The following is a 24,526-nucleotide window of genomic DNA, read 5'->3' as shown; positions in this document are numbered from 1 at the left end:
ACATTATTTACATCCAATTGGTACAAATCCCAGCTCTTCTTAACTGCTAATGAGATTAGTGTTCTGACTGTAGTCATCTTTACCACAGGTAAGAAGGTTTCATTGTAGTCTATCCCTGCTTGTTGAGTGTATCCTTTTACCACTAGTCTAGCTTTGAACCTTTCTATGCTCCCATCTGCCTTATGTTTAATCTTATACACCCATTTACATCCAATAATATTCTTTTCTTTTGGCACCTTAACTAGCTCCCAAGTATTGTTAGTATGCAGTGCATCAAACTCTTGTTTCATTGCTGCTTGCCAGGCTGGATTCAAGCTTGCCTCTTCATAAGATGTAGGCTCAATGTCATGTGAAACACTATGGATCAACTGCTGACTTTCAGAACACAATGTAGAGAAGCATATGTGGTCAGGATGATTTGTGAAAGATGTGAATGAATGTTGAGAATCAGAAATGTTATTTGTATGTGAAGAAGAATGTAGCTTAGGTAATGAGTAGTTGTAGTCTTTTAAGTAGCTTGGAGGATGACAAGATCTAGTTGTCCTTCTAGGTGTGAGAACAGATGCATTTGGTTCAGTAGGTGCTGTGACAGGTATGTTTAGTTCAGTAGAAGGTGTTGTTGATTCAGTCATAGGTATATTTTCAGGTATGGAAACTTGATCACAAGTGACTTCATCCAGTGTGTGTTGACTCAACATATCATCATCAATAAAAGTATTTGTTTTACTAGACATGCAAGGCAACTTATCAGAGTGATGAACAAGACATTGCAGTATAGAATCAAAACTAGAACCAGCAGAAGTAATGACAAAAGGAAGAATATTTTCATAAAAAGAAACATCTCTAGACACATGAATTCTCTTGGTAGCCAAGTTTAAGACCTTGTACCCTTTTGTGTTAAAGGGATATCCAACAAAAATGTGAGGTACAGTTCTAGGCTCAAACTTATCTTTATGAGTTTTTAAAGTAGTTGGAAAACAAAGACATCCAAAGTTTCTAAGATTTGAATAAAAAGGCTTCTTCTGATATAACAACTCATATGGAGACTTCCCTTGAAGTAGTTTAGTAGGTAATCTATTAATCAAATAAGTGGCAGTTAATACACACTCTCCCTAATACCTCACAGGAATTTTTGATTGAAATAACAGTGCCCTTGCTGTCTCAAGAAGATACTTGTGTTTCCTCTCTACCACCCCATTTTGTTGTGGTGTGTAGGGACAAGATTTCTGGTGTACTATGCCTTTTTCTTGGAAGAAACATGTTGCCTCAGTACTAGAAAATTCTAAGCCATTATCAGACCTGATAGTTTTCAATCTAGTGTGAAATTGATTTTCTATTAAGGACATAGAAGCTTTTATAGTACAAAAAGCATTGCTTTTACACCTAATAAGTTGTGTCCAAGTAGCTCTACTGTAATCATCTACCATAGTTAAGAAATATTGATGTCCATCATGTGTTGGTACATTATAGGGTCCCCACAAATCAACATGTAGCAACTCAAATATTGAACTGGTTGTACTAACACTTTCTGGAAATGGCAGTCTGGTTTGTCTAGCCATTGGACAAATTGTACAAGTGAAAGGTTGTTTGTTAGAGAATTTTAGAGGAATGGTAGATATGTCCTTCATTTTCACAAATGGTACATATGTCCTAATCTAGCATGACATAAGAATTCACTGTCTTGATTGAAAGAAAAGTGAGCAGCTGAGTTAGAAATCTTATCAGTGGAACAGACCTTTTTATTGAATATATGAGAGTATTTTGCATTAGGAAGTGATGGTGCTTTACAGTTCATAAGAGAAACAGATTGAAACTTTTGTTGGGAGCCAGTATCATCATTTACAGATGGAATGTGACACTTTGAACAAAAGAGATACAAACCACTCCTTGCTTTACCAAGTGCCAGAGGGCTCTTCAGAGAAGGGCCCTGCAGTAAACAAGAACTATTGTTAAAATTGACCATCCCTTTGAGTTGATTAGCTAAACAGTAAACTGATATTAGATTGAACTTGAAGCTAGGTATATACAATACTTTATACAGAGTTAATGTTGAATTCAAACACACATCACCAATTTCAGTCACTTTAACCTTGTATCCATTTGGTAAGGTGATTAAGAAGGGATAAGATACAGGCTTAAGGTTTGTGAGGTTGTGTTTTGTGTAGGTTATATGGTGAGATGCTCCTGAATCAATGATCCAAGAATCAGCAGTTAACCTTTCACATTTACATGACATATCACTTATCTTACTTATGGAAGAATGACAAGCAAGTATACCTGCTAGGGTTGCAGCTCCACTTGACACATTGTTTGAATATTCAGACTCATTTCCAAGAAAGTTGAGCAATTGTTCATATTGACTCTTTGATAGATTCACTGGCATTTGCTTTCCCTGCTCAAAACTCTCTTCGCACTTGTAACTATCACCCTCAGAGGTATGTACATTAGCTGCAGATCCTCTTCCTCTTCCTCTTGGATTTCTTGTATTGGTTGGATAACCATGAAGTTTGTAGCATCTATCCTTGACATGTCCAGTTCGTTTGCAATACTCATAAAATGTATTTGATCTACTACCAGCATTAGAGTTTCCCCTATAGGTATTATTGTTGTTGAAATTCCCAGCATTGATATTGTTAGAACTGCCAGTGTTATTGTAACTTCCATTTCCCCTACCTGTGTTTCCTCTATAAGAACTGGAGTTTGTTGAATTGTTTTGAGACAACATATATGCATTAAGTGAAGTAGACTCCAAAGCCATGTGATTTAAAGGCTTCATTTCTCTTTGCCTCTCTTCCTGTGACAGTATAGCAAATGCCTGTGCCATTGTATGCAAGGTAGACATCATTAGGATGTTCCCTCGTATAGCAGTGTACATCTCATTTAAACCCATCAAGAAGTGTATAAGCCTTCTGTCCTGTTCAGCCTTGTACAATTTTACCTTTCCTCCACAAGTACACACACAACTACATTGCGAATTCACATCAATTGCACTCATTTCCTCCCACAATTTCTTCATCTTTGTATAATAACCAGTGATGTCTAGAGTGCCTTGCATCAAATCATTTATTTCCTTCTGCAACTGGTATAGTTTGCATCCATTAGTCTAATCATATCTATCCTCCAATTCCTCCCACAATTCCTTAGCATTGTTAACATATTGTAGGCTATAACCTAGCTCTGGGGAGAGGGAGTTTAGAACCCAAGATGTCACCATATCATCACATCTCTCCCATTGCATGAATGATGGATCTGTAAAGCTTGGCTTCACAATCTTACCATTGATGAATCCAGTCTTATTCTTAACGGACAATGCTCTAAGAGCTGCTTTTCTCCATAATCTGTAACCAGTTCCATCAAACACCATAGGAACCAAAGTAGAAACAGCATTTTCAGAAGGATGTAGATAGAAAGGACTACTAAAATCTGGTCGTTTTACGGAGTTACTAGTATTCACATCAGGAGAAGTATCACCCATGGAGAATGAATTGATATTCAACAAATGGAAAATCTATGAATTATCAACAAGCAAGTAACCAAATAAAAAAAACAGAGAACAAATGAAGGCAAAAGAGAACAGAAGAGAAGAACAGATCAGATCAAAAAATCAAACAAAAATGATCAGTGAGTCGATCGATCAATTAGATCAAAAGGATTTAGTATGAGTAACCTCGCTCTGATACCATGATAAAATCAGCAATGCAAGCTGATTTGAACCAGTAATCTAAGCTGGAAAGTAGTCTCATACCTCCATTGGTGGAGGTTGAGCTTCTGGCAGTATGAAGAAGGGAGAAGAGAACTTTTCTATATTGAAAAATTGTAGATAAAGCAGTACATTTGGATGTGTATATATACACATCAATGAGTAGTTTAACAAATCAAAAAATACAAAACATGTGAGCACTAACTAACTATAACCAACTACAACTAACTACTTGAAAGTTGAATAATGGCTAACTAACTAACTAACAAATTGATTGATAACTAATTCACACCAATTAAGCTAGTTTTATCAGAGGGAACCGGATAAAAATAGAAAACACAATTTGGTAAAATTTGTTTTTGTTTCTGTTGAGGTGGTAACAATGAAATAGAATGGGTGAAGTTAATTTGAGCGGGTGGGTTTTTATTATTTTCAATTGGGTCGGGTGAGTCTGGTGGAAGGTGGGACATTTTCTTAAATTAAAGTAAGAAAGTGATTATTTAATTATTAAAACTTAATCTGTTAAGTAATAGGACATATATGAGTCAATTATTAAAACTTAATCTGTTAAGTAATAGGACATATATGAGTCATTTCTATGATGATAGGGGTATATACATGAGTTCTTTTTTAAACAGAGGGTATATCATAAAGTTTTGGGGTAATCAAGATTTTTTCCTATTATATAGGGAAAATGGTCTAAACCCCCTCCCCCAACATATACCCGAAATTTGAACTACACACTTGAATTTTACGGGTGTCATATTATCCACCTGAACTTTATATTTTTCTATTTTCTATAACCCTAAGTGCTGAACCTCAACACATAAACCAAATAATTAGTCCAACATTATTGGGTCCCCCACCTTTTCAACTCCCAATTCTTGTTTTCCCCCATTTTCTTGACGTAAAAGACCAAAAAAAAAATTATTTTTCTCCTTTTCATCCCCTTCTCCATTTGCAATGCATTTCTAGTGATCATGGAACAATTTTATTGTGTATTTTCAACTTCATTTCGTAGTTTATCAACTGATTTAATAAAATATTAATTCTTTGTCCCTTATTTCGTGTTTGTGCTTTTTCTCCTAGGGTTTTTGTTGATTCATGAAATAAAGAGTAACATTGTGTGAAATCTTATGTGTGGCTTACGATTATAGTGTTAGGTGTTCATTTACACCATATTATACCACACTTTTATGAAATTAGATTTTTTCCTTTCTCGTTTATGTCGCGTAATTTTGAATTAATGTTCGTCTTAGTATTATGTTCATGAAGTGTTGTATTTATGTTCTTCTTAGTATTATGCTCATAGAGAAGTTGCTACTATGTTGTATTTATGTTCGTCTTAGTATTATGTTCATAGAGAAACTAATGCTAGTATATTGTACTTACGTTCGTCTTAGTATCATGTTCATATTTCTATAGTGATACTACGTTTTAAATACCATTCTATTTATTGCCCTTTTGCTAGAGTAGGTCTATAGTTACTATTCTATTTTTTTGATTGCCTTCAGGTAAGAGATGTATGGGTTTACTTAGATTAGTCTAAGGTGGTACTATGATGGGGTGTTTATATTTAAGTAGTGGGGAATCAATATATAATGGTGGAAATGTTACAGAATTTTTGAATGTTGATGTAGATAAAATATCATATTTTAAGATGAAAGACTATACTAGAAAATTGACATATAATATAACTTGCACCTTTAGTATTAAAACACCTAATAGTGAAATTTTGATAGATAATGATAAGGATAAGGATATTTTAGGCATGATGTGTTACTTGAAAGAGGGGGATGTAGTGGAGGTATTTGTCAGACATTTGGTTGATGAGGCAACTATAGGGCTCATGTTAATAAAAAATGGTAGTCATGTGAAAATAGGAGAATCTGGTTCAGTTTTTAATACAAGGTCTAGTGAGAGTGAAATCTTTAACTCTGGGGTAGGTGAAGACCATTTAAACAGTGAAGACCCTATTTCTACTTTTTCAACCTCACCTCCTTTCACTTACAATAGATTTTGTAGAAGATGATGATATAGATGTTTGTCCAGCTGGGCCTGATTTCTCAGAAGAAGAAGTAGAGGGTTTTGATTATTCAACTGAGGATAGTGTTGAGTCTGAAACTGAATTAGTTGGAGATGATGATGAGGAAAAGTATGATAGTGATATTCATGAGGAGGTCAGGGAGTTAAGAGCTGAAAACAAAAGTTTTCAAAGGATTAAAAGCAGGGAAAGAGTATCTGGTGACAATGAAGAGGTACCAGTAGGTAATTAAAGATGTATTATCTAAGTGTGAACATGAAACATGTGCTAGACACATATTAGCTAATTGGGCTAAGGATTGTAGGAGTCTTAGAAAAAGACAATAACTTTAGAAGATAGCTAAGAGTACATTTAAGTCTCAATTAAGGAAAAATATAGAGAAGCTGAAGTTGTTAGATTCAGAGAAAATGATGGATAGCTTAATGTACTACAACTTTAATTATTTGTGCAATGTTTACTTCAATACTGAAGTAAAGTGTGACTATATAGAAAACAACATGTCTGAGTGTTTTAATGCATGGATCTTGGATGCTAGACACAAGACCATCGTTACTATGCTTGAAGAAATAAGAGTGAAGATGATGACACAAATAGTCAATTTAAAGGAGTTCCCAAGTACTTGGAAGTGTAATTTCTCTCCACTAGCTCTGAAGATTTTAGTGGAGAACACTAGTAGGTCTAAGGAATGTGTCATTGAGTTTAAGGGAGTTGTTAGATTTGAAATGAAATAAGGGCTTTGTTAACACAAAGTAGATATTGGTAGGATAATTTGTAATTGTAGGGTGTGGCAATTAAAGGGCATATCATGTGCACATGTTATGGTTGCTTTGTACTTTAAAAAGTTTACTTTTTATGACTATATAGACAGCTGCTACAGTAAGGAAACTTACTTGAGGACTTATGTCAATGTTATTGAATTACTCACAAACATAAATATGTGGATAGTTTCTACAAACGACATTATATATTGAGTCATAACAATCACAAACATGTTTGGTAGGCCACCTAAGACTAGAAGGAAAGAAGATGGAGAAACTAAGAAATTTGGAGAGTTTCCTAGGAATGAACTTGCAATGACATGTAGTATATGCAATGTCATAGGCCATAACAAAAGAGGGTATCCTCAAAGAGAAGGTGTCGAGTCATCAACAAGACAAAGTGCACCAATCACCTATTGCAACAGTAAGGGAAGAACCATCAGGCAGGGGAAGAGGCAAATCAAATGTAATATTTGAATTTGTTTTACTTTTTCTTAATTTATGACTTACTATTTCTCTTAACTCCATCAACATCATCAGAAAGTGAGTCTGCAGAAAAAGAGGAAGAGGAAGACAAAATAAAACATCATCAGTAGCACTTAGTGCACCCCCTACCTACTGCAGTTGACTGACCTATCTGCAGCAAGTGTTGATGAGGAAAGAAACTGACGATTGGAACATACCAAAGGAACAGGTGCAACGAAGCTGACCAACGTGTTTACATCACTGTTGTAGAATTAGAGTTGCATTAGGATTAGACTATCTATGTTAATTAGGATTATGTTTAGACTAGAATTATATTATGATTAGAATTATATTACGACTAGGATTAGATTACTATTAGAATTATACTACAATTAGGATTTACATTATTTATAATTGCATTATTATAATTAGTAGTAATAGGTATTGTCATAGGACTCTAAGTATAGTTTTAGATTACTATTAGAATTATACTACAATAAGGATTTACATTATTTATAATTGCATTATTATAATTAGTAATAATAGGTATTGTCATAGGACTCTAAGTATAGCTAACTTAGGACTCTACAATTCTCTTCTATATAAGGAGCTTGTTACTCAACATTATAATCATCAATCACACAAATATTGATTAGCATATCAATACTACTAATATTGATCAACATATTAATAATTTTAATATATCAATATTAATCAATATATCAATACATCAATACATCAATACTATCAATATAATCCTTGATTTCTTTAGTAATAGGTGTGAGATTTCTACATGATATCAGAGCTTAAATATCTTCCGCTCTCTGAGTATTGATTAAAAAAATAGAAAAAATTACACGTTGCAATATCCCCTTCTACCAAAATCATGTCAACCTCCTTATTCACCAAATAATTATCGCTTGCTCTACTAAACTTAAGCCAGCAACCTACCTCATAAAGAGGACACACATATCTCAATTGATTCATATCACAAAGAATGAACCAAATAAAAGTAGTTGTTTTACTGGACAGACTGCTGGAAAAGTTGTAGCGGTTAAGAAGGATGCAAAATACAGTGGCACCATTGATGATTGGAAGGAGAAAGATGTGCTACTAAAGAGTTGGATCTCAAGCACCTTGACCGAAGAAAGCACACTAATTGTGGGCTGCTCAACTGCCAAGGAGATGCGAGAATACTATCAAAAAAAATTATATCAAAAAACAATTAATTTTGCTGGAAACTTAGGTAAGGAATCATATCCCACCCTTAATCAATTTGTTAATGCTCTCACAGGCTTTGATATAAGGAAAAAGAAAAAAGAGGTAAAAAAAAGTAACATGGTATTATCTGCTAAAAAACGGCAGGTGAAGAGAAAACAACAATAACAACATACCGAAGCATTGACAAAATAAGTTTTTGCTAGGTATTCAAAGTTCTTTTTGCTAGATATTCGACAACAACTACATAAATATACTGAAGCATTGAAAAAATAAATTTTTGTTGGGTATTCAAAGTTTTTTTGCTGGATATTCAAAGCAAGCTAGGAGTAACGGTTCCTCTACTCACTAGCTTGAGGAGAAGTGTTGAAGAACAAGGAAACTGACGATTGGAACATGCCAAAGGAATAGGTCAACGAAGTTGACTGACCTGTCTGCAACAATTGTTGATGAGTAAGGAAACAGACGATTGGAACATGTCAAAGGAACATGTCCAACGAAGCTGAATTATATTAATTACGATTATGTTTCGACTAGAATTATATTATGATTAGAATTATATTACGACTAGAATTATACTACTATTAGAAATATAGTACAATTAGGATTTACATTACTTATAATTGCATTATTATAATTATAGTAGTAATATGTATTGTAGTAGGACTGTAAGTATAGATAACTTAGGACTCTACAATTCTCTTCTATATAAGGAGCTTGTTACTCAACATTATAATCATCAATACTACAAATATTGATTAGCATATCAATACTAGCAATATTAATCAACATATCAATAATATCAATATATTAATATTGATCAATATATCAATACTATCAATACAATCCTTGATTTCTTTAGTCCTAGGTGTGAGAGTTCTACATTTCTTGCTGCAAATGGCTTTAAAGTCATGAATGTGAGTCTTTGATATATCTTAACAACTTAAATAATCCTAATTTTATTTATTTAACCTGCCTAAACATTGACTTAATCCTAATTTTACTAATTTTCTAGACAAGCAAAAGTGACAAGATGATCTGATGTAGCTGGTGACATTTCTTATACACCAAGTAATACAGTTAAGCTGAAATGAAATGAAATGGTAAAGCAACAATCTCAAAAATCAAACTTCATGAGCTCAAAGAGAAGTAAAGAAAGAAGCACTGGGAAGTAGTTCAAATAATCCAAGCTAAATTACAATTTTTTACAGTCAAAGATGTCATGAAAATTGTAGTGATGTTGATGTATTTAAGCACTTTTAAGTTAGTCGAGATATGCTGCATTAAGGGCCTACTATTTGAATTTTGTTTGTTGATAAAATTTGCCTTAGGTGAGAGCTTTTGAATATGATATTACTTAGGTAAATTTTGTCTTATGTGAGGCGTTATCAATATGACTTTATTTTGATAAATTTTATATTATGTGAGGCCTTATAAATAAATGGTGGTGTTGTGTTATGAAATGTCATTGTGTTGTCTATCGAATTATGTTGGCTATTCAGGTGTGTTTACATATGATGATGTGTTGATTCAGTTGAGTTGTCTATCGAATTGTATTGGCTATTCAGGTATGTTTATATATGGTTGTAGAAATAATGTTGCGTTGGTTATGTGTTTTATAAATGGTGTTGTGTTGTTTATGTTGAAGCATGAATGGATGACTAGGTTGTTGGTTGTTGATGAAGTGCTGATATTAATACGTTTTAATTGACATCATAGACACAAAATGTGTCACATACGAACAATTCCAATTAATCATAACAACAATACAAAGCAAAGATAAATCCAAATCAAATATTACCCTTGAATATATTGGTTGCTGATGAGCATAAAGACAAAACAAATTAAAATACACAAAAGTAGTTGTCAATATGAACCTGTCTTATACATAATTTTTGTTTCAACTCATTAATTTTGTTCACCAATTTTGGAAGGATAAAACTTGATCCTGGATCCAATTTTTCTTTGTCCCTCCATCAAAAAAATTTACAATTTTTAGACTGAAAATAATTCAAAACAGTACATTAGCATCGTGCAATATAATTTGTAGCAAAAATACAAGAAAAAACACATGCGCCATACCATGGGAAAGACCAAAATCTTCTTCCCGAATTTAATTTCGATCAAGAAGTTTGCAAATTCAGTAAAAGTCCATGTTTGCATCTCACTACATCGTTGAACATTACGTTTGATTCATCCATACAAAACTTATTCAAGTTTTCATTTGTCATTTTTGATGAGTTTCGAGAAAATTCAAATTAGAGACCTAAATAATAAATTAGAGAAGATCACAAACCCTAAATTCAAATTTTGAAATGAAAATGAACATAAACAACTAAGCCCTTATTTTTGAGAGAAAATCGTGAATATTTTATAAAAGGAATAAGGTTTAATGGTCTGAAAGAAGAAACAATGGTTTATTTTAAGGATGAGGAAGATAACCGTTGGAGAAAGAGGAAATTTTCATCAAAATTCACCTTCTAACGCGCCAAGAGGTGAGAACATCTCCTACGACTTCAACACTTAGGCGTGCAGAAAATAGAGAAATATAAAATTCAGGTGGGTAATATGATCCTTTATTTTTAATTAAGAAAATTTTTGTTCTTTGATAAATTTTATATGAAATTAATTAATTTAAATTATTCGAACAACGAGTTTTAAGTTTGAAGTTATACTCTATCAAAACAAGTTTCAAAACGAGTTTAAAGTTCATTACTAAAACAAAGAGATTATATTGAAGCCTATATTTCAAGCTTAAAAATATCCAATAATGGCAATAGAAAATAGAGGTAAATTTATGATAATTTGCACATATAACATATGAAAAATGTCCGATAATGGCAATAGAATACATGTTGATGACTAGCCATTTGAACCATGATCAAAGTAACATTGTTTAAATTAATTCAATCTAAAAGCTAACTTATGAAGAATGCATATCATTGTACCATAAAATCTATCAAAGAAGGTAGTGCAATGAATGAAACTACTTCTTTGTATTGGTTTTGAGTTTTGGATATGAACAAATTCTTGATAGGAAGCATTTTTTTCTGAATGGATCCTACACGGTGCAAATTGAAATTAATAGAATATATTTCAATGTGAATGTCTGACACCGGATTAAAAACAAAAGTAACACCAATATATAAACATTTCCATTGGGAATACATTCAGTGGAACCAAACACACTCTGGAATTCACTTCTACCAGAAAAAAAATGCAAGACGTTAGAGTAATGATATACACACAAACGTAGAATATTTGATGTTGTATATGACCATTTCTAATGGCATTGGGATAAAAGGTAGAGACAAGTAAAGGGAATTTTCTGATAGCAAACATAATTTAATGGTTATTTTCCTCTTTAGAAGTACTTTGATTCTTTTAATAAATAGTACTATTTTATTTTTTAGTAGCTTAATTGTTGTGTATAAGTAACTAATACATGTATTGTTGGGTTTAGCAAGTGTGAATGGAAAAAGAAAAGAGAGAATATGAAAAGTGAGAGAACTATTTTGGAGGGAAAATGAAAAGTCATTTGCAAAGTGCAAATGAAAAGTCATTTCTCCCATATCGGCAAAAGAAAGGGAAATTGTTGTCCTTATATAAGGAAACACTTCCATTACTTCTTAAAGAGCTAAGAAGAAGATGCCCCTCGCGCCGTCGTCGCTTCGGCTTCGACTTCTAGATTTTGAATTTTGGATTTGGATTTGGATTTGAATTTGGCAAATGATGTGATTGATTGATAAATTTTTTGGACAAAATTTATTTAATCAATTTTTGTTAAATCAAATCCTGTTAATATTATCTCTTATAAATTTGCGGGTAACGGTAACATTTCAAAAAGCTGTTAATCTTTCCGAAAAGTCGTTACTTTCTGAAAAGCCGTTATTTTCCTAACAAACACATTTTTTCAAAAAGTTGTTATTTTTTCCAAAAGACACAACTTTTGGGATAAAACGGGTCTGAACAGATTGCTCTGAACAGACATGTTTCTTGCTGAAAATGGCTATAAAAGGAAGTCAATTTTTGTTTTTTAAACACCAAAATTTTCTTGCTCTGCGTAATTTTTCTCTCTCAAATAAATCAAAGTGTCAATCGACTGAGTCTGTGTTACTTGTTCCTGTTCTGAATTTCGCTGAAGTTAAAGAAATTTGAGGTACCGCTATTTCTTTAACAGGATTAATCCGTTTTATCTTGGGAGAAATTAATCCATAACCTCGGGTACAGTGAGGGGATTAAATTTCTTAAGGACATACAGTAGTTCCTGTCCTTATATTTTATTTACTTTCTATTTCATCTTATTTTGTTTTTGTCGTTTTATGCTAACCTTATAATACAGGCTGAATAACAATCTAAAGAAATTTAATAAGTTTCTGTATTTGAGGTTTCTGGAGATTAAAACCTTTATGGTTTTCTACTCTGCTTGAATTTTTAAAATTCATTCGATTAACGATTAAAAAAATATAAAAACTTTATCGTTAAATTAGAAACATTCTGTGTAAAGATTTGTTCTTTACTGTTAGTATTTCAAATACATAAATTATCTGCCATTTGTGACAGAAAAAAAAGAAAGAAAAATGACTAATTCAAGTCAAACAAATGCTGGAACAGTAAGTGCTGCAACAACATCGGTTGAACATAATCGTTCAAATGTTGTCTTAGCGTCGACTGAAAAACCTGCAAAGTTTTCTGGAGTCGACTTTAAGAGATGACAGCAGAAGATGTTCTTCTATCTCACTACGTTGAGTCTGCAGAGTTCATTAATGAGAATGTTCCTGTTATGTCAAATGAAAGTCCGTCTGATGAACGATTCTTGCTAACAGAAGCATGGACACACTCAGATTTTTTGTATAAAAATTATATTCTGAGTGGCCTGCAAGATGATCTGTACAATGTGTACAACAATTTCATAACCTCAAAAGAACTTTGGGATGCTTTAGAAAAGAAGTACAAAATAGAAGATGTCGGAATGAAGAAATTCATTGTGGCAAAATTTCTGGACTATAAGATGATAGACAGTAAGATTGTCGTCACCCAAGTTCAAGATGTGTAGGTCATAATCCATGATCTCATTACTGAAGGTATAAATTTATTTAATGCCTATGTTAGAAATATTAAATTTTTCCTTATTACTCACATAATCTTTAATGTAGGATTGATTGTGAATGATGTCTTTCAAGTAACTGCAATTATTGAAAAGTTACCTCCATTGTGGAAGGACTTCAAAAACTACATGAAACATAAACGCAAGGAGATGACTGTTGAAGATATCATAGTAAGGTTGAGAATCGAAGAGGATAATAAGGCTGCAGAAAATAGGTCACGTGGTAATTCAACAATATCTGGAGTAAATTTTGTTGAAGAAGATCCCACAAAATTAAAGAAAAGAAAGAAAGCATCTGGTCCAAAAAGCAATCCTAAGAAGAAATTCAATGGAAACTGCTTCAACTGTGGTAAACATGGTCATAAGGCTACTGAATGTCGGGTCCTAAGAAGGACAAGAAAAAGAAGGACCAAGCAAACTCAGCTAAATCCAAAGGAGAAATGGACGATCTATGTGCAATGCTTTCAGAATGTAACTTGGTTAGAAATCCAAGAGAATGGTGGATAGATTCTGGTGCCTCATGCCATGTTTGTGCCAACAAAGAATTATTTTCATCATATACTCTAGCACCTACAGATGAGAAGTTGTTTATGGAAAACTCCGCTGTTGCAAAGGTGGAAGGAACTGGCAAAATCCTATTAAAGATGACATCAGGCAAGGTGGTGACTTTGAATAGGGTCTCATATGTTCCAGAATTGAGAAAGAATTTAGTTTCAATTCCAGTTCTGATCAAGAATGGATTCAAATGTGTATTTGTTTTTGATAAAGTAGTAGTAAGCAAGAATGATATGTATGTAGGAAAAGGCTACCTTAGTGATGGCCTTTTCAAACTCAATGTAATTGCAGTTGATATGAATAAAGATTTTGCTTCTTCTTACTTGTTTGAGTCTAAATGTTTATGACATGAACATTTGGGACACGTTAATAACAAAACCTTGTGAAAACTGATTGACTTAAATATTTTGCCAAAATTTGAGTGTAATAAATCAAAATGTCAAATTTGCGTTGAATCTAAGTATGCTAAGCATCCTTATAAATCTGTTGAAAGGAATTCAAATCCTTTAGAATTGATTCACACTGATATTTGTGACATGAAGTCAACACCATCACGTGGTGGAAAAAAGTATTTCATAACTTTTATTGACGAGTGCACTAGATATTGTTATGTCTATTTGCTAAATGGTAAGGATGAAGCAATAGATGCATTTAGGCAATATAAACTGAAGTTGAAAATCAGTTAGATAAAAAGATCAAAATGATTAGAAGTGATAGAGGTGGAGAATATGAATCTTCATTTACAGAAATATGTTTAGAAAATGAAATAATCCATCAAACTACTGCTCCCTACACTCCTCAGTCTAATGGAATTGCAGAAAGAAAAAACCGAACTTTAAAAGAAATGATGAATGCATTACTTATAAGTTCAGGTTTACCACATAACTTGTGGGGGAAAGCTATCCTTACATCAAATCAAATACTTAACAGAGTGCTTCACTCAAAGACAAATGTAATTCCATATGAGAAATGAAAAGGTAAAAAATCCAACTTGAAATATTTCAAAGTGTGGGGGTGTCTAACCAAAGTCCAAGTTCCTATATCTAAGAGGGTAAAAATAGGGCCTAAGACTGTGGATTGTGTATTAATTGGATATGCCACAAACAGTAAGGCATGTAGATTTTTGGTTCATAAGTCCGAACATCCGGATATTCATGATAATACAGTAATGGAATCAGATAATGCTGATTTTTTAAACATACCTATCTGTATAAAACTAGACTTGAGTCATCTAGTGGGGGATCTAAACAACCCAGAGAAGAACCAAAAGAGAATGAACCCAACGAAGAAAGTCCAAGACGCAGTAAACGTCAAAGGACATCTACTTCATTTGCATATGATTTTGTAACATTTCTTCTTGAAAGTGAGCCTCAAACATTCAATGAAGCAATGTTGTCTAGCGGCTCAACCTCTTGGAAGGAGGCTATTAATAGTGAAATTGAATCAATCTTAAGCAATCATACTTGGGAATTGGTTGATCTTCCTCCGGGGAACAAACCTTAGGTTCAAAATGGATCTTTAAAAGGAAGATGAAAGATGATGGAACTATTGACAAATATAAAGCAAGAATTGTTGTCAAAGGTTTTAGACAAAAAGAAGGTCTTGATTATTTTGACACATACTCGCTAGTGACTAGGATTACATCAATTCGGATGTTAATTGCACTAGCTGCAGTATATGGTCTTGAAATTCATCAAATGGATGTGAAAACAACCTTCTTAAATGGAGAGCTAGAAGAAGAAATTTACATAGAACAGTCTGAGGGTTTTGTAGTTCCTGGTAAAGAAAAGAAAGTGTGCAAACTTATTAAGTCACTTTATGGACTAAAACAAGCACCAAAATAATGGCATGCAAAGTTTGATCAAACCATTTGTCAAATGGATTTAAGATCAATGAATGTGATAAATGTGTTTACATTAAAGATACTCCAAATCAGGAAGTCATTGTATGCCTATAGTAGATGACATGCTTATAATGAGCGAAGACATTGCTAATATAAAAGCTACAAAGCGTATGCTCGCTAATAAGTTTGATATGAAAGATTTAGGAGTTGCAGATGTGATATTAGGAATTAAAATTCTTAAAACTCCTAATGGTCTAGCATTGCCTCAAATTCATTTTATTCAAAAGATACTTGAAAAATTCAATTTTTTGAATTTTAAAAGGGCAAAGACTCCAATTGATGTAAACCTTCATCTTGCACAGAATAAAGGTGAAGGTCAATCTCAATTGGACTATGCTAGCGTATTGAGAAGCTTAATGTATGTCATGAATTGTACACGACCAAACATAGCTTGCGCTATCAGTAAACTGAGTCGATACACAAGTAATCCTAATCAAAGTCATTGGTTGACAATGAAGAGAGTTTTGGAATACTTAGATGACACTCAAAACTATGCTTTACATTACAACAAATATCCAACCGTTCTTGAAGGATATAGTGATGCAAATTGGATTACTGGTAAACTGAAACAAAATCCACAAGTGGATACGTTTTTACTATTGGTGGAGGAGCAATATCTTGGAAATCATCCAAACAAACATGTATAGCTCGCTCTACAATGGAGTCTGAATTCATTGTTTTAGACAAGGCATGTGAAGAAGCTGAATGGCTCCGGAATTTCTTAGAAGATATTCCATTTTGGCCCAAACCAATGACCCCTATATGCATACACTGTGATACTCAAGCTGCAATAGGAAGGGCTGGAAGCGTTATGTATAATGGCAAGTCTCGTCAAATAAGACGAAGACATAACTCTGTGAGACAACTACTCTCTAGTGGAATTATCACAATTGACTAAGTGAAGTCAAAATATAATGTGTCGGATCCACTTACAAAAGGCCTAACTAGAGAGGGAGTTGAGAAATTATCGACGGGAATGTGACTATGGCCGAGAACAAGTTGTCGTGGTGGTAACTCTACCTAGAAGACTAGAGATCCAAAGATCTAGGTTCAAGGAGATAAAACAAAGTCATTGATGATGGTTCAACATTGTCAAGAAAAATTATTATTTTATGGTCCATTCTCATGATGAGACAGTGTTTAGTAACCAGGATAAAGACATAAGGACTTTTTAATCGTTTCTAAGTTTGATACAGGGAATATCAAATGGTGTATCTATGGGATAACACATTTAGAAATCACTTATGTTAAGTGTGAAGTGTAAGCCACTTCAAGAAGAATCTGGTAAGGCCAGTTCTTTAAGCACTTACTATCCAAGATGTGTTCATGGCTGAAACGAACAAAACAATGAGAACTAAGAACAGTTCAAGGGTTGATTGTGTGACATATGTTGTCTAGGTATACACCAAAGCTCGACGGTTCAAAGATGTCAAATCTACCGATTGACCGAGTATATCCGATATATGTTCACTACGGAAAGTTTAAGGGGAAACCTACTTATCCAGATGTGATTAACCTTTACCTACAAGACACACAAGTTTTTTCATGCATATGTTTTAACAATAGCCTTCCCCATTCATGTGGGGAATTGTTGGGTTTAGCAAGTGTGAATTGGAAAAGAAAAGAGAGAATATGAAAAGTGAGGGAACTATTTTGGAGTGAAAATGAAAAAAGTCATTTGCAAAGTGCAAATGAAAAGTCATTTCTCCCATATCGGCAAAAGAAAGGGAAATTGTTGTCCTTATATAAGGAAACACTTCCATTACTTCTTAAAGATCTAAGAAGAAGATGCCCCCTCGCGCCACCGTCGTCGCTCGCTCGGCTTCGGCTTCAGATTTGGCAAATGATGTGATTGATAAATTTTTTGGACAAAATTTATTTAATCAGTTTTTGTTAAATCAAATCCTGTTAATATTATCTCTTATAAATTTGCGGGTAACGGTAACATTCAGAAAAGTTGTTACTCTTTCCGAAAAGTCGTTACTTTCTGAAAAGCCGTTATTTTCCCAACAAACACATCCAAAAGACACAACTTTCGAAATAAAGTGGGTCTGAAGAGATTTCTCTGAACAGACACGTTTCTTGCTGAAAATAGCTATAAAAGGAAGTCAATTTTAGTTTTTTCAAACACCGAAATTTTCTTGCTCCGCATAAATTTTTTCTATCAAATAAATCAAAGTGTCGATCGACTGAGTCTGTGTGACTTGTTTTTGTTCTGAAGTTCGCTGAAGTTAAAGAAATTTGAGATACCGCTATTTCTTTAACAGGATTAATCCGTTTTATCTTGGGAGAAATTAATCCATAACCTCGGGTACAGTGAGGGGATTAAATTTCTTAAGGACACATAGTAATTTCTATGGACTCGAATTACTTCTTATTTTTTATTTACTTTCTGTTTCATCTTATTCTGTTTCTGTCGTTGTAGGCTAACCTTATAATACAGGTTGAATAACATGTATAAATTATAAGAGAAATTGTTTAATATTGATATACAGAATATTAAAGATGAAATAACCAATTTTTATATTATTAACATCGACATAACTTATTGTCAATTTTTTAAGATTTAAAACTAAGGAGGTTAACAAAATATGTCAACTTGTTTATGGCAACTTGATTCAATTCTTTTTTAATTTTTCATATTATCATTACTTGATATTACCACATGTCCGATGACTCCGCGCGAGTAATTTTTGGTCACTATTGTGTCATGAGTAGTGAATCACAATTAATAAATTTTACGTTAATTATTATTCTCTTAAATTTTTTTGTTTGTATATTTAAAAGTTACTTATCACAAATTATTTATCAGTTTAAAAATTTAAGATAATTTATTTATTTTTATGTTGCTCTTAATAGAACTTTTATTTGAAAACTTACAAATACTTCAATTATGAGATGATGATTTATATATGAAGGTAGGATAATCAAAACGCTTCCTAAATGATAGTATTTCATAAGAGGAGTATAAAATAAAATACGATACATAATTTGAGACGAAAGATGATATATATTAATTTCATGTAAAATGAATACATATAGCAAGTGACACATACAATGAAATGAGATACTATGGGTTCCCTTAAACCCACAGGGGGCAGGCCAGCCAATAGATTTGTTTGTTGCAAAACGAAGCCACATTGTTTAGCTCATCGTACGCATGTTGAAATTTTTAAAGCGTATACTTATTTTTTGTCATCACGAATTTATTTGAATTGATTTAAAAGTCATTAAATTTATTAAAATGACTTAAAAAATTAAAAGTTAAAAATAGGTAATTTCCTACCTTTTTTTTTAAACTTACAAGTTACTTAAATTTGATTTTTTTAAAAAACTATTTTTAAAAAGTTATTTATAAGATTAATAGTAACAAGAACAATGACGGTGTACCTGTTAACAATAGCAAAAGATTTATCAACAGTATTTTTGTTGAAATTCTTCCTACCAGGGAACTCTATGCATCTCTAAATTGAACTTAAAAATCTCAAGGAAACAAAATACAATGCCACAAATTGTTTGATATCAATATTAAAAAATAAATGGTTTTTGTTAAGAACTGGCTCACAAATCATGATTGAGCCTCCATAACTGCAGCAATGAAGCTGAAGGAAGAAGAAGAAAACAGTAGCAGTAAAATCGAAAGGAGAGGAAGAAAAGTGTGATGAATGAATCAAGCCAACTGCCTTGTATTGTGAGGAGATCATGTATTTATACAAAGAGGAAAATCAAAAAATCTCTAACAAACTAGTGGACTGTTCAATAACAAACTAGTTCCAACAAACTAACTAACTATTCTAACTAATTAACTGAAATGGCTAAGCTAACTAAAAATCGGTTACATATAATTAATCAACTAAATCTTAACACCCCCCCTCAAGTTGGAGGTGTGGAGAACACAGATAACTTGTTAAGTGCTGCAGAATGCTTAATTCCAGTCAATGTCTTAGTTAGTATGTCTGCCAGTTGATTATCAATACTTATGTGATGCAGTGATATGAGCCCTGTCTGAAGTAAGTTCCTCACAAAGTGACAATCAACTTCAATGTGCTTAATGCGTTCATCAAACACTGGATTTCGAGCTATATGAAGAGCTGATTGACTATCACAATATACTTCTATAGGCCTTTGCAATGGCAGTGTAAGTTCTGTGAGCAATCTGCTGAGCCATACTAGTTCTCCTGCAACTTTCCTCAAAGCTCTATACTCTGCCTCTGCTGATGACAAGGATATGATCTCTTATTTCTTAGACTTCCAGCTAAGTGGACTGTTACCCATTAACACAATATAGCCACTTACTGACCTTCTAGTGTCTGGACAAGCAGCCCAGTCAAAGTCACAATAAGCCTTGGTGCTGTAAGACTGATCTTTGGACATAAAGATTCCTAGTGTAGGATCTGTCTTGAGATACCTTAGTAAATGAAATGCTGCTTGTAAATGTGACTGTCTAGGATCTTGCATGAATTGGCTGAGATATTGTACACTATATGAGATGTCCATTCTAGTGTTGGTTAAGAAATTCAGTTTACCAATGAGTTTCCTGTAGAAAAATGGTTCTGTCAAAGGTGTTCCCTCCTTTGCTTGGAGTTTGATTGCAGGATCAAGTGGAGATGAACAGCTGCTCATGTTTCCAATCTGGTAGTCATTTAACATATCAAGAACAAATTTTCTCTGAGAAATGATCAGTCCATCATCTTTATACAATACCTCCATTCCAAGGAAGTAATGCAGTCTCCCTAGATCCTTGATTTTAAACTTGTCATGAAGAAAAGCTTTGAGGTCATTGATTTCAGAAACATTTGTTCCAGTTAAGATCACATCATCTACATAGACAGCAACAAAATAGTGGAAGCCTCAGACTTCTTATAGAACAAGGAATAGTCATTCAAAGAGTGTGTGTACCCTTTTGAATACAAAGCTTCAGTCAGCTTGGCATAACACTGCCTACTGGCTTGCTTTAAGCCATATAAAGATTTATTCAATCTGCATACCAATCCTGGTTTATGCACTGCCAACCCTGGAGGAACTTCCATGTACACTTCTTCATGTAAATCCCCATGTAAGAAAGCATTATTCACATCAAGTTGGAATATATCCCAGCCCTTCTTTACAGCTGTAGCTAACAAAGCCCTCACAGTTGTCATCTTGATTACTGGGGAAAAGGTTTCTGTATAGTCAATTCCAGCTTCTTCAGTATAACCCTTCACTACAAGTCTTGCTTTGAATCTCTCAATTGTTCCATCAGCTTTATGTTTCACTTTGTATACCCATCTGCATCCTATGGCCTTCTTACCATCAGGTAGACTAACAAGATCCCAAGTATGGTTTGTGTGCAATGCTTCAAATTCTTGTGTCATAGCTTGTTGCCAAGCAGGATTTATAGCAGCTTCTTCATATGAAGAAGGTTCATTATCATTACTGATGTTTCTCACAAGTGTTTGACTCTCAGAGGACAAGATCTTAGATGGTATATATTGGTGTTTTGAGAATGCAGTGTTAAGTGAAACATGTGTATTATGTGTTGGTGTTTTGAGAATGCAGTGTTAAGTGAAACATGTGTATTATGTAAGTGATTTGTCATATTGTTGGGTAAAATATAGTCATGTAGATAAGCTGGTAATTTGTGTGATCTAGATGGTCTATTGGGAATCATAATGTCAGTTCTTTGGACAGAAATGGAATCAGATTCTACATTGTTGGGTGATAAACCAGTTATAGTGTTGGGTGATGTATGAAGTGGACTGTTACTTGCACCATCTACATTATTTTCCATATGTTGCATAGAATGTGAAACAGTGTCATTATGCAAAGTATCTATGAAGGGCACAGAATGCAATACTGAAGGAAAAGTGGATACATCAGATAAAACAGTAAAAGGAAAAATACTTTCTTTAAAAACCACATCCCTTGAAATGTGTATTTTTCTTGTGGCTAGACTAATAACCTTGTAACCTTTTGTCCCAAAGGGGTAGCCTATGAATATATGTGGTGTGGTCCTTGCTTGAAATTTGTCCCTATGAATTTTTGGGAAAGTAGGGTAGCATAGACAACCAAAAGATCTCATGTGTGAGTAAGTTGGTTTGGTGTTGTATAGTAATTCATATGGAGACTTGTCCTTTACATGGGAGGTAGGAAGTCTGTTAATGATATAAGTAGCACACAACGCACACTCACCCCAATACTTAAGAGGCAACTTGGACTGAAAAAGAAGGGCCCTGGAGGTTTGTAACAAGTATTTATGTTTTCTTTCCACCACCCCATTTTGTTGGGGTGTGTAAGGACAAGTTCTTTCATGTATAATTCCTTTTCCATCAAGAAAACTTGATGTTTCTGCATTAACAAACTCAAGTCCATTATCAGTTCTTATGGTCTGAACATGAGTATTAAACTGATTTTCAATCATGGATAAGAAACTTTTGATGACTGCTAAAGTGTTACTTTTGCATGTCAACAATTGTGTCCATGTGCATCTACTATAGTCATCAACAATGGTGATAAAGTATTTGTGTTTGTCGTGTGTTAACATGTTATATGGACCCCATAGATCTATATGTAGTAATTGAAAAATTTTGGTAGAAACATGGACACTATGATGAAAGGGCATTCTTTCTTGTCTTGCCATAGGACATATGTTGCAGTGGAACTGTTGTTTCACAGAAAAACTTTCAGGTATAGATTTAATTCCCTTCATCTTTCCAAAAGGTACATGTCCAAGTCTATTATGCCACAATATATCTACATCATTACAAGTATGAGTCATAAGAGAAGTATTAGGAATTACATTTATTGAAGAACAAACAGAAGACTGTATAGTATGTTTACATGATTGAGTAGAAAAAGACACAGACTTAGAATTGAAAACATTTGATCTTGATAGATGATCAGAGGTGGAAACAGCAGGAGCATCACCAGGAGACACATGTTTCATCAAGCATTTAGAACACAAGAAATAAAGCCCATCCTTTGCTTCACCAATTACCAGAGGCCTCTTCATTGAAGGGGCCTGCAGAATGCATGAAGATCCAGAAAAATACACAATGCTTTTAGGCATGGATTTTGAAAGACAGTGAATTGAAACAAGATTATATTTGAATGAAGGCACATACAACACTTGATGCAAAATAATGTCTGGTGCAAGTATTACAGTACCAATTTTCACAACTTTTACTCTATAACCATTTGGTAAGGAAATTAATAAAGGACATGGGAGGTATGTAATGTTTATTAGGACTGTTATGTCAAAGGTCATATGGTGAGAGGCTCCTGAGTCAAGTATCCAAGATTCAGTTTCATTATGAGAACATCTGTAAGATAATTTCCCAAAAACAATTGAAGAAGTACATGCTATCATACCTGCAAAATTCATGCCACCATTGTCCATGTGTTTAACATTGTTTTTCTCAGCTTGGAATTGTTGCAACAGCTCCACAAATTGAACATATTGTTCTTTAGTTAGTTGATGAGTTGTGTCTGCACGAGTTTCTCCATCATTTGTCTCTCCTGAACAACCATGAACATCAGCCATAAGTCCCTTTCCTCTGTTGAATCTAGGATTCTGATTATTATCCCTGTACTCATTTTGGTAATTGTTCCTTTGTGGATTGTTATTTGTCTATGGATAGCCATGTAGTTTGTAACATTTCTCCCTGATGTGTCCAGGCCTTTTGCAATAATCACATATCACACGAGGCTTGCTATTACCATAGGTACTAGTCTGAGAGTAGTTGGTTTTGAAATTAACATTGTTGTTCCCTGTAGAGTTGTTACTTAGCCTTAGTGATCTAGAAGAACTTGCTCCTCCTGAGCTGTTTGCATTGAAAGCAGCAGACTCCATAGCCTTTTTTCCTGAACCACTTGCATTCAATGATGTGGATTCCATGAACATTTGAGCACTAGGCTTAATCTCTCTCTGCTTCTCATCCTGAATTAACAGAGAAAAGGTTTGTGCCAAAGAAGGCAATGGATTCATCATGAGGATATTTCCTTGCACTACAGTATAGACTTCATTCAACCCCATAAGGAATTGTATTAATCTTCTATCCTGTTCCACTTTGTACATATTGTCCTTGGCTCCACAAGTGCAATTACAACTGCACTGAACTTTAATATGTAATGTGCTCAACTCCTCCCACAATTTCTTCATCTTAGTGTAGTAGGCAGTAATATCCAAAGTTCCCTGTGATAGATCATTGATTTCACGTTGGATTTGATACAGCTTTGCACCGTTAGTTTGGTCATATCGATCCTCCAATTCTTTCCATAACTTAATATGTAATGTGCTCAACTCCTCCCACAATTTCTTCATCTTAGTGTAGTAGGCAGTAATATCCAAAGTTCCCTGTGATAGATCATTGATTTCACGTTGGATTTGATACAGCTTTGCACCGTTAGTTTGGTCATATCGATCCTCCAATTCTTTCCATAACTCATATGAATCAAAAACATATTCTACACTTTCTGCTATCTCTTTAGTCAAGGAGTTAAGAATCCAGGAAGTAACCATGTCGTCACACCTTTCCCATTGACGAAACTGTGGTGTTTCTGCACTAGGCCTCTTACAATCACCATTGATAAAGCCTAGCTTGTTCTTAACTGATAAAACTCTTAGAACACTTCGCCTCCATGATCTATAACCTATTCCATCAAAAGGATTTTGAACCAACGAAACACCAGGATTATCCGAAGGATGTACATACAATGGTGAACTAATATCGATATTGTTAACACCATTGTTATTCACAGAGCTCTCAGTTGAAGTTGAAATATTCTCAATCACCAT

At 33.8% G+C, this 24,526-nt stretch overlaps 2 protein-coding genes across 2 annotated transcripts; both read right to left on the bottom strand.

Moving 5' to 3' along the window:
* Positions 1-3,103: 3,103 nt before the first annotated feature.
* LOC138337527 (uncharacterized) lies at positions 3,104-3,475 on the bottom strand. Its single transcript, XM_069287442.1, has one exon. The coding sequence runs from the start codon at positions 3,473-3,475 to the stop codon at positions 3,104-3,106; it is 372 nt and encodes a 123-aa protein (XP_069143543.1).
* Positions 3,476-23,359: 19,884 nt separating this feature from the next.
* LOC138337526 (uncharacterized) lies at positions 23,360-24,526 on the bottom strand. The gene has a single exon (XM_069287441.1). It carries the CDS (start codon positions 24,524-24,526, stop codon positions 23,360-23,362), a length of 1,167 nt encoding a protein of 388 aa, XP_069143542.1.

Source organism: Solanum lycopersicum, chromosome 7, assembly GCF_036512215.1.
Source record: "Solanum lycopersicum chromosome 7, SLM_r2.1".
NCBI classification, from domain to species: Eukaryota; Viridiplantae; Streptophyta; class Magnoliopsida; order Solanales; family Solanaceae; genus Solanum; species Solanum lycopersicum.
The sequence above is the reverse complement of the archived record's forward strand: the minus strand, read 5'-3'. Positions and strand labels throughout refer to the sequence as shown.